The sequence below is a fragment of the Mustela nigripes genome, chromosome 2, assembly GCF_022355385.1.
Source record: "Mustela nigripes isolate SB6536 chromosome 2, MUSNIG.SB6536, whole genome shotgun sequence".
In the NCBI taxonomy this organism is placed as follows: domain Eukaryota; kingdom Metazoa; phylum Chordata; class Mammalia; order Carnivora; family Mustelidae; genus Mustela; species Mustela nigripes.
Window position 1 is genome coordinate 100,806,400 of NC_081558.1, and position 18,589 is coordinate 100,824,988.

At 36.8% G+C, this 18,589-nt stretch overlaps 1 protein-coding gene across 1 annotated transcript in view; it reads right to left on the bottom strand.

The window, feature by feature from the left end:
• Positions 1 to 572: 572 nt before the first annotated feature.
• Positions 573 to 18,589, bottom strand: part of SNX4 (sorting nexin 4) — a 66,813-nt gene continuing 48,796 nt past the window's right edge. The window contains exons 9-14 of the mRNA XM_059391129.1: positions 17,584 to 17,649; positions 13,603 to 13,692; positions 11,557 to 11,656; positions 8,600 to 8,745; positions 6,765 to 6,879; positions 573 to 1,761 (exon numbers count right to left, since the gene is read on the bottom strand). Of these exons, the coding sequence (XP_059247112.1) occupies positions 1,714 to 1,761; positions 6,765 to 6,879; positions 8,600 to 8,745; positions 11,557 to 11,656; positions 13,603 to 13,692; positions 17,584 to 17,649 (565 nt within the window). The 3' untranslated portion in view covers positions 573 to 1,713. The remainder of the gene's footprint in view (positions 1,762 to 6,764; positions 6,880 to 8,599; positions 8,746 to 11,556; positions 11,657 to 13,602; positions 13,693 to 17,583; positions 17,650 to 18,589) is intronic.

Genomic DNA, 18,589 nt, shown 5'->3' on the forward strand with positions numbered 1-18,589 from the left:
CTCGATCCCAGGACCCTCAGATCATGACCTGAGCCGAAGGCAGTGGCTTAACCCACTGAGCCACCCAGGTGCCCCCCAAGCGAAACTTTTTAAAAAGTCAACCCAAGTCAAGATATTCCTAAATATACATAGTGAGTATTTGCATGATTTAGAAAAATATTTTTCCTAATTAATCTTTTAAAACATAGGTAATTATGGCCTTCTCAAACTGAAACAACCAGTAGAAAAAAAAACTAGTACATTTTACATTTAGTTTAAAGTTAGTTTTGGAGAGAAGGTTTTGATTTTTAAATGCCAAATGAAAAGCTATGTCATGTGTCAAGAGATGATACAATTCAGTGGAACGAAATTAGTACCTATAAAGATGATCTTTGCTTCTAGCAATATTTTTTAAAAAAGTAAAAAAAAAATTTTATCGGATTTCAGCATCTTATTTTTTGAAAAACCCAATATTTTGGTAAAATTAAACAATTAAACACTTTAAAACATAATATAGCACATATTATTCTTTTCTCACAGGGCATCAGATAGTAATTTGTATAGATAACTTTGTTAAAATAACAAAAATCATATGAAAATCAGCACAATACTTCATTTATTTATTGTATAAGTTTGGCAAACAGCACAAAAATCCAGCAACATTTTAAACATGTAAAAAAGTCAAATGCTGAACAGTACTGGGGATTTTTTTCACATAATTAGTAATAATGAGAACACATTTAAAATACTGCAAAGCTAGCAAAATAAGGGTGCTTGGCTTCTGAACATATACCACGAACACATAAACACACACACACGCACAGAAACAATATAATTTATCTTTACAAAAATTACAGCCAAGCAATAGAAAAGAAGGATGTTAATAATGAAGATACTAACACATATGTTCACTACATATATCTCATACATTGAAATGCTACATCTTGTACCCTGAAATGCCATGTGTAGAGAGCCAAGCAGAGTAAATTTAGGCTCATCACTGAGGTTAAGAATTATCAGAGAAGAATTTAGTGCTTATATGTAACATATTCAATTCAAACTTTCTATATAGCAATTCCTGGATCATAACAATGTGTTTCACTATATATCGAAGAAGTTGAATCTTCTTTTTTGGCAGTATAAAATTTCTGACCAGTATCAAAATTGTGGCAAAACACAAATTGAAGGCATTTTCTAGTGTATGCAAATATTATAGGGGGGCATCAATGAATGTGGAAGAAAATCTTAAAATTTCACACTCAGTTTTTGCTGAGCTTTGTCAAACCAAATAGCTCAATATAAGGCAAGAAAAAATAACCCCCTATAACAGATTAGTGGGTCTTACCAAGTAAAGATAAGAATTTATTATTAGGAAAAAACTCCCTACATAAACAGGCTGGAAACAACTGGCAATGAAACAAACAAATTACCTAACATTTTAACATTCAGTCATTGGTTCAGAAGCCTGACAAACGATCTATTGGTATATATTATCAAATTAACTTTTTGGAATCAGCACCAGTCCCCCAAACCTCAAATTATAATATTTAAGATTCATTAAAATACATCCTTTTTGTGCTGTATAAACACAACTACAATCAAATTAAAGAAAGTTGAATTGACTCAACTTATATATATTTTTGTGTATACTGGGTAGCAACTTAAGGTTTTTTTTTATTTACTTGTGCTTCTGTTCTGGGGCACTTTGATTGAAGAGAAATTCATTTCACAAGATTACATCTTGCTAAAGCATTCCTTAGCATTGGTCCAAACTTGAATTCCCTAAAACAAAACAAAAAACAAAGAAAAGAAAAGAAAACTTTAAAATGTGATTTTGGAAGGATTCTGAAAGCCAAAGTATCTGGCTTACTAGTATGCTAAATTTCACTTTCTGGAATAACTAAAAAGTCCAGCAAATATGACACTACTTCTGGCGATGGCTAATAGAAGTGAATGTCTAATGCTTCTGAGAAAAGAGAATTATCTGCATAGCCTATCTTCAAGATGGGGAAAGAGCTACTATAACTTTTCTTTTTAGAAAACTGAGTTTTCAAGAAAATTGAGTTTTAGAAAACTGAGTTTTTCATAAACTCATTTACTCATATCACATGACTGCATCATTTCTATTTGTAAACCAAACAAGTTTTCAGGCAGTTTTTCTATGTAATACTTAAAACAAAAGGAAAAAAACCTTATTAGTTTAACAAATAAATAGAAATTAGCAGATTTTTTAAAAAAATTAATGGCTTATTAAATTATTAGTCTAACAACTAATGTTTTGATAAAAACCAGTAACAGGCTAAATTATCAAATTCTTCTCAGTGGTTCTAACACGCTATTTAGCACAAAGTTAATATAATATACTTAATATGCTTAAACAAAAATGCATGCATATAAAAATAAAACTGTAAAATCTAACAAAGTGGTAGAAACAAAGGTTTTTTGTTTTTAGCAAACAAGACACGTATTCTCGAATGACTGCTAATTCATGAAGAAGCAATATTTTCATACTTAAAGCATGTCAATATTTACCAAGTTATCAAGGCTTCAAACACAAGATAAAACCAAGAATCTTTTTTCTCCTCCTGATGAAATACGAAAAGCAAATTAAGAAAAAATCCTTTAAAATATCTCCAACTGGCTGGATAAAGTAGTATCTGATGAGAGTATTTGTTGTCAGAAAGGCTAAGAGATCTAACGCACTGTTCTAGGAAGATCTCCATGAGACATCAAATGGGCAAATGAAAACGACACCGCAGAGCATGTAACACAGTCCTGTTTTTGTGGGGAAGAGGGAAGTGTGTATTTTCTAAATGACTGTAAATGTACAACGACATCTGGAAGGATACACATGAAGTCTGTAACAGTGGTGAGGTTTCAAAAGGGAGTTGGTGCAGGAGGAGAAGAATTTTTACCTAATATGTTTCTGGATTTTCATAATTTTTGCAATAAGAGTATGTTAGTTTTATGATAATTAATTTTTCTGCTCTGATCTTTATTAAATTCCTTCCTTCTACTAATCTTGGGCTTTGTTCTTTTTCTAGTCCCTTAAATGCAACGTCAGATTGACATTTTTCTTGTTTCCTGAGGTTAGCCTGTTACCACTATAAATTTCCCTCTTGGAACTGCTTTTGCTGCATTCCAAAGATTTTGAACCATTGTGTTTTCATTTTCACTTGTATCCATGTTATTTTCTGAATATCTCTTTGATTTCCTCACTGACTTACTGGAGGTTTAGTAGCATGCTATTAGCCTCTACATATTTGCATTTTTCCTTTTTTTTTTTTTTGGCTGAAGATTTTATTTATTTCAGACAGAGAGAGAAAGTGAGAGAGCGCATGAGGGGAGAAGGTTAGAGGGAGAAGCAGACTCCCTGTGGAGCTGGGAGCCAGACATGGGACTGAATCCCAGGACTCCAAGATCATGACCTGAGTTCAACCAACTAAGCCACTCAGGCGCCCTCCAGTTTTTTTCTTGTGACTGATTTCTAGTTCATACAATTGTGGTCAGGAAAAATGGTATTATCTCAGTCTTAAATTTTTTTTTAAAGAATCGAGAGAGAGAGCGAGAGAGAGAGCGCAAGACAGCACAAGCTAGGGGGAGGAGCAGAGGGAGAGGGAGCAAGGAGCTCAATGTGCGGCTTGATCCCAGGATCCCGGGATCATGACCTGAACCAAAGGCTTAAGCAACTGAGCCACCCAGGCATCCCAGTCTTGTTAAATTTTACTGAGACTTGTTTTGTGGCCAAATGTGTGATTATCCTGGAGAATGTTCCATGTGCACTTGAAAAGAATATATATTCCGTTGCTCTGGGAGTTTATATTCTATATATATATATCTGTTAAGGCCATGTGGGCTAAAGTGTCACTCAAAGATACTGTTTCCTTATTTATTTTCTGTCTTGATGGTCTACCCACTGATGTAAGTGGGGTGTTAAAATCCCCTACTACTGTTGTCTTACCATCAATTTCTCCCTTTGTATCTGTTAATATTACTTCACAGTGTTCCAGTGTCTGGTAAGCATTTACAAGTGTTCTATCCTCTTGTTGGACTGTTCCCTTTATCATGATGTAATGCCCTTCCTTGTCTCTTGTTACAGTCTTTGTTTTAAAGTTGGTTTTGTCTACTTTGTCTGATATAAGTATTGCCACCCTTGCTTTTTTCCCCATTTCCATTTGCATGGAACATCTTTTTCCATATGACAATTCTTAAAATTTAAAAAGATAAAGTAGCTTAAAAATTAATCAAGTATTTCTTGATTCAACAAATTAGAAAATTCACTACCAAAAAGGTTAACCAAGAAAACACTTAAAAGTGATCCTTGATTTTTAAGTGCTAGGATTAATACTTCTTATGTAAATTTTTGAAAAGATTTTATTTATTTTTTTATCAGAGCAAGCACAAGCAGAGGGAGCAGGAGAGACGAGACAGAAGTAGGCTCCCCACTGAGCAGGGAGCCTCATGTGGGACTTGATCCCAAGACCCAGGGATCATGACCTGAGTCGAAGGCAGACACTTAAGCAACTGAGCCACCCAGGCATCCCTGTAAGTATTTTGTTTTGGTTTACTACTGCTACAATTTAGTCACTTGATTACATGCAATTGCCACTTTGGATAGCTGACATTATAATGAAGTATGGTATATCTGAAAAGTTAATACTCAAGTAAAATAAACAAAATATAGATACCCATATCCATCTGAGAAAAACTAATATTAATCTTCTCTTCTACTTAATTTTAAGTTCATAAAAAAAAAGAACACTGCAGATTTTCAAATATAAAAATCTATTCCACTTAAGGAAAAAATACACGATGAAACTTTATAGTACTGTTCTTGGGAAACAAAGTGAATACACATCTTTTTAATCTCATGTGCATATACTGGCTTCTTATAGTTATCACAGGACACATGAGTAGATACACAAGCTATGCAATGGTATATCCAAATACACCTACAGTGTTATCTTTTTTATTCAGAGATTAATTTTCAGCACCCTCAACCATCCCACCCTAGGTAAAATGGGGGAGAAAAGTCCTTTGAGCCATTATATAGTCTGCATTTTACTTTGTAAAAGCAGCAAACGGAAGATTGCAAGGAGTTTATGAATAAGTCTTTTACAAAAACAAAACAAAACCAACTCAAAAAATTGGTATTACCTTTCAGACCTCCCAAGATCAAAAAAAGAAAGGTTACAAAAAGGATTAAATGTGAAGCAATCTGTGAAGCAGGGAGGCAGCAGGAGTTGGCAGGAAAAGCAACAGATAAAAGCACTATCAAGCTGTGGGGCACCTGGGTGGCTCTGTCCTTAGGTGCCCTACTCCTGATCTGGTCTCAGGTCATGATCTCAGGGTCATGGGATCGAGTCCCGTGTCAGGCTCTGTGCTCAGCATGGAGTCAGGGATTCTCTATCTCCCTCTGCTCCTCCCCTTCCCACTCGCACACTTGCTTGCTTGCTTTCTAATAAATAAATGAGTAAGTAAATAAAGTAAAAAAAAAAAACCCACACATACTATCAAGCTGCAATCACACTCACCCATGGGCATGTGCAGATGGATCACTCATGATTTTAACGTCTCTTAAATGACCTCAGAGATCCACTATGTGAAGTAACTTACACTTGAACTCGAGCACAAATATGAATTTGCCCAATACTAAAGGAGCCCACGTGTAATGCTAGAGTCCGGTATTTACATCTTAAAATGTCTTTGCTCTCTATGCTACTGCTGGTAATACCAAGTGGAAAGAGCTAGGGAAGTGATGATGTCTAGCTAGAAAAAACACATTTGGAGTGAATTAAAGCACAAACTGTTTATATGAGTATGATTTTTCCCTCTAAGAAGGTCTTTGTAACTGTGAGAAATCATCTTGTTATACGATTTACAGAGATAATGCATGTTAAAGCTCTTGGTAAATGGTGACGAGCTAAACATTATGTAAAGCATTGGTACTAACAGACACACAGGTAGATCATGGGTCTTAAAAAAGAAGGAATGTTTTTGGGGCGCCTGGGTGGCTCAGCGGGTTAAAGCCTCTGCCTTCGGCTCAGGTCACAATCTCAGGGTCCTGAGATCAAGCCCCGCATCGGGCTCTCTGCCCGGCAGGGAGCCTGCTTCTCCCTCTCCCTGCCTGCCTCTCTGCCTACTTGTGATCTCTGTCAAATAAATAAATAAAATCTTTAAAAAAAGAAAAAAAGAAGGAATGTTTTGTATTTTGTTCTTACCATAGTGTTTTAAAGATTTCAGCATTGTCAAAACACTTATTTAAACAGAATAAGCTTCCATGTTCTTATTCTACTATGGGTATCAGTCACATGAAAGACTTACTATGACAACAAACCATATCATAACCACATTTCCCCCAAACAATGTTTAAGCTATCTTCCAATCATAGTACTATAGATCACTGTTAGGAATAGTATCTTACCCCCTTTAACCCACTGAGCCACCCAGATGCCCCAAAAACATTCCTTCTTTTTTAAGATCCATGATCTACCTGTATGTCCGTTAGCATATAGAAAATCATATAATCCAAGTAACATTGTTGGTACATATTTGCAAATACTAGCTAAAACAGGCATATAAATTTGGAACTTCAGGTGAGTGAAGACTTAATAGTTAACATTCTGGTTATCATACTCTTTCAAAGTTAAGTAAATAAACTGGAAAACATTCTGGAAAGGGGAGAACAATGGGCTTTAGAATAATAATCACTCTGGTCCAAATAAGAGAAACCAGTTTTAAAGAAATTTGCAAGCACTTCTGAATATACTTGTACCTTCACCTACCTTTTTGCACATACTGATCTGCATGACTGCATAGCTTATGAGGGCCTCCTTTAAATCATGGTTCTTTTGTTCTTTGAAGCGTTCAATATCAGCCCAAGCATTTTTCACAAATTCTCTGAAATAAAGTGTGTAGTCATCATTATTATTCTTATTCAAATTCAGCTCACTATATTATAAATTCTAATAACCAGTTCTCGTTTGCATTGGTTTTTATCTATATGGAGGAAAAAGCTATCGTCTGTATAAGATATTCTATTTTTCTCTTCCAAAAATCATACTGGGAGAAGCAGCAGAGACTGTCATACATTCGTCTACATTTTAATAATCAATATTCTTGCCATAAGAATCCCAGCTTTAAATTATTCCTCTAAAACAGATGTGGATGGCTCTCTGAACCAGCTCACAAGCCTAAAAGAGGCCAGGTGAAGTCCTCCTGGGGTCACTAGAAAACATATACTCTTTTGACAAGATATATATCTATCATAATTATTATATACTTGCCCTTTTTTAAAATATCTTCATGTAGTTGGGGTTTTTTTCCAAGATTTTATTTATTTATTTGACAGAAAGAGAGAGAGAGAGTACGTACAAGCAGGGGGAGCTATAGGCAGAAGGGAGAAGCAGGCTTCCCCCTGAGCAGGGAGCCTGATGTGGGGCTCAATCCCAGGACCCCAGGATCATGATTTGAGCCAAAGGCAGATGCTTAACTGAGCCACCCAGGTGCCCCTATAAACTTGCTTTAAACAACCAGAGTTTTAAAAATTCTGAGAGGCATTTGTCTCTTTAAATTCCATTCATAAAAGTTTGCTTTTATTTATTTGGTACAAACAGTTCTAACAATTAACAAAAATACCTCAACACCAATGATAGATACACTGTTGCTCTGCCTTCATCTACTGATCATCAGATGAAAAACAACAGCAAGGAAAATAAGCGAAAAAGTGATGCCAGAACTTTGATAGCAGCATTTCCAGAAATATTTATGAAGTAATTACATGCCAAGCCCAATGAAAGATGTTAAACCATAAAGATGAAAAAGACACAGTCATTGGCTTTGAAAGGCAATTAATTTAGGCAGGTACAAGCACAGAGAACAACTGACCACCCACAACAAAACTGCCATGCTATCGTGGCATGAACGAAGGGCTATGAGAGCCTATGAGGCTAGCAGTAAAAGGAAGCAGCATGAGAGCTGGGAAATGAAGAACGATCAGGCTTTTGTCAAGTGACGGAGAAGAAAGGGTGAAAGGTATGTGCAAAGGACAGAAATTAGGAAATGTGCAGGAACTCAATATTATAAGTTGAAAGTCTTCTTACTCTTTTCCCCCATAATAAAAATGTTTCTATAACATGATTTTCGATCATTCAAATTCCTTAGGAATTCAATCACTACATTTTATTTCTTTACAGATTTATTTATTTGAGAGAGGGGGAGACAAGAGGGACAAGAGAATTTGAGGGAGAATCCATGCCTCGCGCAGAGCCTGACGCGGGGCTCGATTCCAAACTGCAATATCACAACTTGACCCAAAACTGAGAGACAGACACTTAACTGAGCCACCCAGGTTCCCCTCAATCTCTACAGTTTAGAAGAACCATTATGGTGGGCACCTGCCTGGCTCAGTCAGAGGAGCCTGTGACTCCTGATCTCAGGGTTGTAAGTTCAAGCCCCACACTAGGTATAGAGACTACTTAAAAATAAAATCTTAAAAACTAATGCCCTGGAAGAACAGGCTATAACGCAGCAATGTTAATGAGGTAGGGACAAGGTATAAAAAAAAAATCTGCCATGTAGTATGTATGTCTAGCTTTGTTACACATCTCAGCATTTTTACCTGCCTTCCAGATTTTTAGACTTTAACTGTTGTTCTCCTTCATTTATTTGTTCTTCTAGCACCTTTACTCTGGCTTCTCTCTGCTCTGGAGTTTCTTGACCAAAGAGCTTGGTAGTCATTCCCTTCAAAGAAAACGTTCTCACGGTCTAAAAGGAAAAACAGGTGAGTGGATACACAAAATGTGGCACATATGTACAAAGAAGTATTATTCAGCCTGAAAAAGAAAGGGAATTCTGACACATGATACTACAAGGATGAACCTGAGAACATTATGCTAAGTGGAAATAAATAAGTCACAAGACAAATACTGTATGATTCCACTAAATGTAAAGTATCTAGAGCAGTCAAAGTCATAGAGACAGAAAGCAGAACAGTGATTGCCAAGGGCTGGAGGGAAGGGAAATTGATAGTTGATGTTTAATGGTACAGAGTTTTAATTTTCAACAGGAAGAGAGTTCTGGAGGTTGGCTGCACAATGATGTGAATGTACTTACTACTACTGAACCATACTCTTCAAAATGGTTAAGATGATCCCTAGTATAACCATTTTTTTTTTAATGTATTCGACAGAGAGAGAGAGATCACAAGTGGGCAGAGAGGCAGGCAGAGAAAGGGGGGGAAGCAGGCTCCCCACCAAGCAGAGGGCCTGATGTGGGGCTCAATCCCAGGACCCTGGGATCATGACCCGAGCTGAAGGCAGAGGCTTTAACCCACTGAGCCACCCAGGTGCCCCCTAGTATAAGCATTCTTTAACCCATGCTCTTGTAAAACTGCTCTTGTAAAACTTTTCATATCAGTGTAAATTCAATAGGTGTACTAATTTTTTCCCACTATTTTGTAAGCTTGAAATCATAAGACTTTAAAAAGAAAAATACAGGGGCACCTGGGTGGCTCAGTGGGTTAAACCTCTGCCTTTGGCTCAGGTCATGATCTCAGGGTCCTGGGATCGAGGCCCGCATGAGGCTCTCTGCTCAGTGGGGAGCCTGCTTCCCCTCATTCTCTGTGCCTGCTTCTCTGCCTACTTGTGATCTCTGTCTGTCAAATAAATAAATAAATCTTTTAAAAAACACAGAAAGAAAGAAAAATACAGACACCTGGGTGGCTCAGCGGGCAGAGCACGTGACTCTTGATCTCATGGTTTTGAGTTCAAGCCTCACATTAGGTGTAGAGATTACTTAAAAATAAAATCTTTCAAGATAGGTAGATATATACATATATAAAGAGAAGAAGAAAAAGAGAAAACCCCCAGTTTAAAAAGAGAAAAAACCAGTTTAAAAAAATGGTTAAGCTGACAAATTTTGCTATGTATATTTAAACCACAATTAAACATTTTTTTAAAAAATGAGAAACAAAGGGGCACCTGGGTGGCCCAGTGGGTTGAGCCGCTGCCTTCAGCTTGGGTCATGATCTCAGGGTCCTGGAATCGAGCTCCATATCAAGCTCCCTGTGTCAAATAAATAAATAAAATCTTTTTTTTTTAAGATTTTATTTATTTATTTGACAGATAGAGATCACAAATAGGCAGAGGCAGGCAGAGAGAGAGAGAGAGAAAGAGTAGCTCTCTGATGAGCAGAGAGCCTGATGTGGGGCTCAATCCCAGGACCCTGGGATCATGATCCGAGCTGAAGGCAGAGGCTTTAACCCACTGAGCCACCCAGGTGCCCAATAAATAAAATCTTTTAAAAAAGAGAGAGAGAAACAAAACCTTTTGGCATTTTCCCATACCTCAGACAGAAGCCTCTCAAGTCATAACCAAGGGGCTCCTAATATGATTCCTAACACTGGAATAATATGGAATAGTCAAAAAGAAAAAAATTCTAACTGAACTTCTTATCAGATGGAGAACTTCTATGTGAAGTACTAGGCAAGTTATTTCTTTAGATCAGAGGTCATATTTTTGTATTTCTTTAGGACACTAAAAAATAGATAAAATTCAACAGGCAATAAAGAAAATAGACCAAACACACACAAAGAAACAAAAAAAATTTTAAATCTGTATAATACACACTGAAACTTGGGTATCTATCTATAAAATAGGATGCCTTCGCTTGGAGGGAAGCCTCAAGCATTGCAGCTTCAACACCTCTTCACTCTCCATAGCTAACTGAAACATTTTTCCCTTCACATGGAGGAGTAGAGAACCCTGCTCCCTGAAAATGGCCTGGGAAGTTCTCGAGTTTTAAAAATAAATCAAGCCGAGTGTATACATGTTTTGTGGCCAAGAGTCTTTTCCCACATACATCTGCAGCTTTTCAGACATACCAAAGTACTTGTTAACTACGAAGCGGCTGATAAATGGTGGCACTGTCACTGTTCCATTATTTCCAGGTTGTGTATTCTCACTATACTTTATTCCAAGAAAATGGCTGGACAGTGGAAAACTGATTATAAAAATGGTCTAAGGTTCATACAATAAGATATGGAATTTTCTTCACAAATATTGACTGTATACCAAAAGCTCCTTCTTAGCAGAGAAGCACTAATTTTAACTGGGTAAGGCTTTTCAAAGTAAACTAAAATATCTCTAATATATTTTATAAAAGTAAACCTGACAAAGGTCATTATTTCAATCACAAAGAATGTTTTTTCATTTGGACTTACCATAAATGAAAAGATACTACAAAGAGCAATGTTGGCAGAATTTTTTTTTAAGATTTTATTTTTAAGTAATCTGTACACCCCATGTCAGGCTTGAACTCACAACCCTGAGGTCAAGAGCTGCATGCTCCACTAACTGAGCCAGCCAGGTGCCCTGGCAGAATTTCTTAAAATGCCATATAAATACAATGTTTTAATGGCTTATGTCTTTTTATATCAAGATCACAACCCAAAGAATTATAAAGTTGCTCATAAATTATTCCCCTATAAAAGCTACAGGCATCCTTAGTATTATAGCTACAGCTACTTCCTTATATGGCTTGTGGCAATGATGCAGATACCCAAATGGAAACACTCACCCCAGTTGCCAGTTCCTCACATTGCTGCTTTTTGGATGCTAGGTCCTGAGCAGCCATCTCCAAGTCATACTGCATAAGTTCATGTTTCCTGCATACAGCCCTAGGGATGAAAAAAAGTGCTGCCACTTAAGTTTTGTGGCTTCCCTTTTAACATATTAAAATTTTTTTCAGGGGATGAGGGGAAGCATTCAGAATGTCTTACTAGGCTCAGAACTAGTGTAGATAGAATTTTCAAGTTTAAAATGTAGTAGCCCAATATTAAAAATTAAATCTAGCAAAACCTAAGCATAAAATTTTTACATATACTTAACCAAAAAGGGTTGCTTTTTAGATATCTGCAACATTTTTTTCAATAAACTCACGATTACTACATACATTAACAATAAAATCTTTTGTATAACTCAGAAACTAATGGTGGAATCTTATAAACCAACTGAATATTCTTTGAAAACATCTCTCAACATTTCTTTTTTATACAGAAATGTCTTAGTTGTGAGGTGCCTAGGTGGCTAACTTGGCTAAGCGTCCTACTCCTGACTTTGGCTCAGGTCATGATTTCAGGCTCATGAGACTGAGTCCCAGGCCAAGCTCTGTGCTCAGCAGGGAGTCTGCTTGAGAGTCTCTCCTTCTCCCTCTGCCTGCCCTGGCCCCCTGCTTGCACAGATGCCCTCTCTCTCTTTCAAATAAATAAATCCTAGAAAAAAAAAATGCCTTCGTTTTTATCATAAAATCCACAGCATGAAAAAAAAAAGATTCTACTACAGGAATGCACAAAATAAAAAAGTTTTAAGAATTCTTTCTTTTCCCTAACTCCCAAACAAAATCTATATGAACAGATGGTGCATATTCTGACAGACCATAGGTAGGCACTTACAAATACACATATGCACATGCCTCAAGTGATTCTACATCTCATCTTACTTAACTATGTACCATGGACATATCAATATACATTAATCTTTCCTACAGTGCTTAAGAACTGTGCAGTATTCCACTGCATTCAGCAACTTCTTTTGCTTTGTAATGTGACCTTGGACTCCTGACGACTCAAAGTCTTAGAAGGAACAAGGCTAACAATGTGTGGACATTTTCACACCAGTTACCGAAGAGCTAATGGAAAATTGGTGCTGTGGTGTCCTAACAGAATTCTTTTTTTTTTTTTTAAAGATTTTATTTATTTGTCAGAGAGAGAGAGGGAGAGAGAGCGAGCACAGGCAGACAGAATGGCAGGCAGAGGCAGAGGGAGAAGCAGGCTCCCTGCTGAGCAAGGAGCCTGATGCAGGACTCGATCCCAGGACACCGGGATGATGACCTGAGCCGAAGGCAGCTGCTTAACCAACTGAGCCACCCAGGCGTCCCGTCCTAACAGAATTCTTATACGGCTTTTAAAATGATGGGATATTAGTGCCTTCTTAGCGCAGTAAGCAGCGTGTCAGTCTCATAAAATGATGGGATATTTAGGTTAAAAAAAAAAAAAGCCACCAAAAGTGGCTATGACCAAATGCCACCTATTCCAGGACACGATTCTTTTTTTAAAAATTGGACAGAAAAAGTATACTACTTTCTTCTTTATTAAATAGAACCATACACCAGAGAATTCTGTTTGGCTCTGTAAGAGATACCATAAAAACAGAAGACAAAGTGCTGATATTAAGAACTTACACAAACTTAGCAGGAAGAAAAGCAGACATGGAAAGAATTACAGAGTTACCAAAAAAATGGTAACATACTGCCTAGTGACAAGACTACATACACTCAATCTGTATTTTGCATCCAATCTACAAACTGAAAAAAGTAGAACAACATACAAAACAAACCCGAGGTTGGAGACTGACAAGTTTTATCAATATTGTTTCAAGAACAGAGCTTGTCTTAAATGTCTATGCCTATCACTCTGCAACACCAAGGATTACAATGAGACCTCATTCAATACTTGGGGAATGAATTCATTTAAAAATCACCTTACTATCTTTACTTTCTGGCAACATATGAAGAGTGGTGACCAGCCAGCCACACGACTACATCTGGAACATTTATTATACTTACCGCAATGCTTCTGCATAAAACAGATACTCCTTTAACTGATCTGCATAATGTTCTTCATCTTCTAAAATATCATCAATAGAAGATGCATACCTGTTTAAAAAACATTGCATATAAACTTTTATCATGATACAAAGTATTAATGATCAAAAGCAATGCTATTTGCTACCCCTAACAAAAGTACACAAAACGAGAATAAGCATTCAGACATGGCAATTTTTAATTACTATGAAAATTTTACTTAATTTTACCAAAATGTTTCAATCAGCAATGGATTGGAAATAAAAACAAACAAACAAAGGTCCTTCTCTCAGGTAGTGTAAGCAGCACCAGAAGACTATAATATCTTTTGCTCAGATATTTTATGAAGGGGCTACAAAATCTGTGGAAAAAATAAGAGTTTAGTGTAATTGGTGCTCAGATGTTCCTGGCAGCAACTACATACAGTATCCCTAAAAGCTACAAAAGGAAAAATAGAGTAAGACTACAAAAAACTTTAGAAGCCTTATTTTATACTAATTCTCAATAGCAACTTCTGCTTTTGATCTGGTCAAGGCCCTCATTGTCATGCCATTCTCTTTCCTGGACCTGAGCCTTCCTCGTATAGAAATCTGGCAGCTCTCCACAGTTTCTCCAAATCCCACAAGCACATATCTCAGCACCTCTAGGAAATCTTCCCAGACTACTTTAGTCCTTAGTCATCACTCTACTTCTGATCTTTTTTTTTAAGATTTTATTTATTTATCTATTTGAAAGACAGTGTGCATGAGCACAGGAAGGGGCAGAGGGAGAAGCAGGCTCCCTGCTGAGCAGAGACGACTCAAGGCTTGATCCCAGAACCCCAAGATCATGACTTAGCCAAAGTCAGCCACTTAATCCACTGAGCTACAATCTAGGTGCCCCCCACTTCTGATCTTTTATCAACAATTCACAACTTATATTTTATCAACTGTGTCATGTGTTGGTTTTATTTCTTCAATCATATTACAAATTCCATAAGGACATGGGTTATGTCATGTACTATTTCTATATGGTGTAACAGGCGTCCTTTTTTCAAATTAATTCTGACTTCTTGGCATGAGAAAGAAAGAAAAATATATACTGTGTCTCCAGACCTGCTTTATGTAGGCAAGAAAACAAGTTACTGGAGTTGTAAAAATAAATAAACCTACATTAAGAGTCACTGAAAAGCTATGTGCTTAAAGGATTTATAAAACAGGCAAAGAACATACTCTGTAATTACAAACTTGTATTTGTATGGAATTTCTTCTATGTGACTGAAGAAAGTCTTGAGAATCACTGGTAAGAGTGGAAAAAACTGCCTTTAATTCATAAATCTGTGATTCTCAAAGAGTTCATGTTAAGGAAACAAAAAAGAGGAACCACAGGGTTGGTGGCTTGAAGACAGGAAACAGTGAACAGATAAACGGCACATCCTTGGGTAAAAAAATATAAGTGGTAATGATTTTTAGATAGCAGTACTGAAATTAATTTTATTTAATGCTTTAAAAAAATCAACTGAAGGGATAATCCTAAATTCCTGAAAATGCTAAATCAACAGAATACAGGAAAACTTCTTAGGGTTAAGCAAATTGGTTGGAAAGTAGCCAGTTAGCTTGAATATGGCCCAAAGAAATATTTAGCTAAAATAAGTATTTTCTGTCTCTTTATTACTGAGTTGTAGTTATCTACTGTGCTTGGAAATGTTTACTCCTACTCATTGGTTTATCTCTTCATTATTTTAATAGTATCGTGTGTGTGTGTGTGTGTGTGTGTGTGTATGTGTGTTAAATAAACATAAAATTTACTTTTTAATAATTTTTACATGTAGTTAAGTGGCATTAAGTACATTCACACTGTTCTGCAAACGTTAACCACTATCATCACAACGCCTTCATCTTCTCTAACACTAACTACCCACATTCCTCCCCACCTATAATAGTATCTTCTGATAAGCAAAATATTTAATTTTGATATAGGACAATTCACCATTTAAACATTTTTTTCATGTTCTCTTTAAGAAATCCTTGCTAATTTGAAGTTTGCAATGATATTCTCTTATGCATTCTACTAAAAGCTGTAATTTTAGCTTTTATACTTATGTATATTATCCAAATTATATTAGTTTTTACGTAAGGTATGAGAAATAGCTCAAGGTTAATTTTTTTCCATGTAGATAACCAGTTATTCCAGAACCACTTCTTGAAATGTACTATTTAAATGCTGGTCTATTTCTGCACTTTATTCTGTTCCATTGATCTGTTTACCTTTATACCAAATCCTATCTTGATAATTACTGTATCTTTATAGAAAGTCTTGAAATCAGGTAATATGGGGCGCGTGGATGGTTCAGTTAGTTAAGCAACTGCCTTCGGTTCAGGTCATGATCCCGGAGTTCCAGGATCAAGTCCCGCATCGGGTTCCCAGCCCCGTGGGGAGTCTGCTTCTCCCTCTGACCTTCTGCCCTCTCGTGCTCTCTCTCTCTCTCTCAAATAAATAAAAATCTTTTTTTTTTTTTTTAAGATTTTTATTTATTTGACAGAGAGAGAGAGAGAGATCACAAGTAGGCAGAGAGACAGGCAGAGAGAGAGGGGAAGCAGGCTCCCCGCCAAGCAGACAGCCTCATGTGGGACTCGATCCCAGGACCCTGAGATCATGACCTGAGCTGAAGGCAGAGGCTTAACCCACTGAGCCACTCAGGTGCCCCTAAATAAAAATCTTTTTAAAAAATCTAAAAAAAAAAAAAAGAAAAAAAAAGAAAGAAAGAAATCAATCAGGTAGTAAGTTCCAGGTTTGTTCATTCTTAAGACTGTTTTGGCTACTCTAGGTCCTTTGAATTTCCATGTAAGCTTTAGAATTAGTATAACAATTTCCATTAAAAAGTTATCAGAATTTTGACTGGGACTGCAGTTTGGGAAGAAGGGACATATTAACACTACTGAGTTTTCCAATCCATGAAGACATAAATTAATTCTCTCCATTTATTTAGGTCTTTAAAATTTTCTCTCAGCAGTGTTTATATATGAAGTCTTTATTGATCTGTAAAACTTTGTTTTGATGCTATTATGAAAAGTATTGCTTTTCAATTTGTTGCTAGTATATAAAAATGCTTTTTTTAAAAAAATGTTAAAGATTTTATTTATTTATTTGACAGACAGATCACAAGTAGGCAGGGAGGCTGGCAGAGAGAATGGGGGAGGCAGGCTTCCTACTAAGCAGAGCCCGATGCAGGGCTCGATGCAGGACTTGATCCTAGGACCCTGAGATCATGACCTGAGCTGAAGGCAGCAGTTTAACCCACTGAGCCACCCAGGCAACCCAACAGTTTTATTTTTAATACATTGATGTTATATTTGGCATCCTTGTTAAATTCAGCTGTTAGTTCTATTATATTTTTGGTTGATTCTTTATGATTTTCCATGTAAAGGATCCTGTTAACTACAAAAAAAGATAGTTTTAATTCTTCCTTTCTAAGACTAATGCCTCTTACTTGTTTTTTTCTGGCCTGAGTAGGACTTACTAGTACAAAGTTTACAAGAAGTGGTAAGAGCAGACAACTTTGCCTTATTCCTTGGAAAAAGCATCAATACTTCACTATTAAATACAGTATTATCTCTAAGTTTTCATTTTTAATATTTCACTATTAGGTACAATACTAGTTTTAAGTTTTAAACTGAAGAAATTCCTTTTATTCTTGGTTTGATGGGCATTTTTATTGTGAGTGGATGCTGAAGTGTTTTTCTACATGAACTGAACTTAACATGCAGGTTTTCTTCTTTATTCTACTAATACATGAACTGGACTGATTTGATTTCTGAATGTTTTAAAATTAACCTTCATTCCTGAAATAAACTTGTATAAGTCAGATCTGGATCCACAGTGTATAATATAAAAGCCAGCAAACTTGATAAAAACAGAAGAATCACTAACATTTTCCTACTAGACTTCACGCCAGGTTTTACCTTAACTGTTCTAGGTACTTACACATCCATATGGTGACCAGCACTCTGCAGTCCATCCCCCATTTCTTTCTCTATGGCACTCCACTCACTAGGGAGAAAAAGATAAAACCAAACACACCATGAATTAGATATGGAATATTTTCAAAAGGGATATTTTATAAGGTTTCTTTCCTAGCTACCTTTTAAACAATAAAGCATCTATATTTGGATTTATTTTCTGTGACTCAAATATGCTGCTCTCCTGGGGCGCCTGGGTGGCTCAGTGGGTTGGAGCCTCTGCCTTCGGCTCAGGTCATGATCCCAGGGTCCTGGGAGCGAGCCCCACATTGGGCTCTCTGCTCCGAGGAGAGCCTGCTTCCCCCCACCACCCCGTCTGCCTCTGCCCGCTTGTGATCTCTGTCTGTCAAATAAATAAAATCTTAAAAAAAAATATGCTGCTTTCCCCTTAAGTTTAACAACTAAATGCAAGTGAAAGCTTTAAATTGTTAGTTTAAAAGTTGCTATCAGGGACACCTGGGTGGCTCAGTTGGTTAAGCAGCTGCCTTCGGCTCGGGTCATGATCCCAGCATCCTGGGATCGAGTCCCACATCGGGCTCCTTGCTCCGCAGGGAGCCTGCTTCTTCCTCTGACTCTGCCTGCCACTCTGCCTGTGCTTGCTCTTGCTCTCTCTCTCTCTCTCTCTCTGATAAATAAAATCTTAAAAAAAAAAAATAAATAAATAAAAGTTGCTATCAGCTGCTGCTAAGTTCAAATTAAGTATCATACAAAATAGCTTGCATCTGCTTACAGACAACGTTCTCAAGTAGGGTGCCTATTTAAGTCAATTTGTCAAGTCAAGTGAGCAGGTTTGAGAAACTATGGGTGTTAGCCCTGTTCTTCATCTACTTAATCAGAATCTCTGGGGTGGAGCTGAGATATGTGTACTTTCTAAAGCTCCATGGATGATTCTGATGAACACATTTAAGCTAACAAAAAAGATGACTGTGCAGAAACATTAGGTACACAGTAAAGCTTCAATAATTGTACTA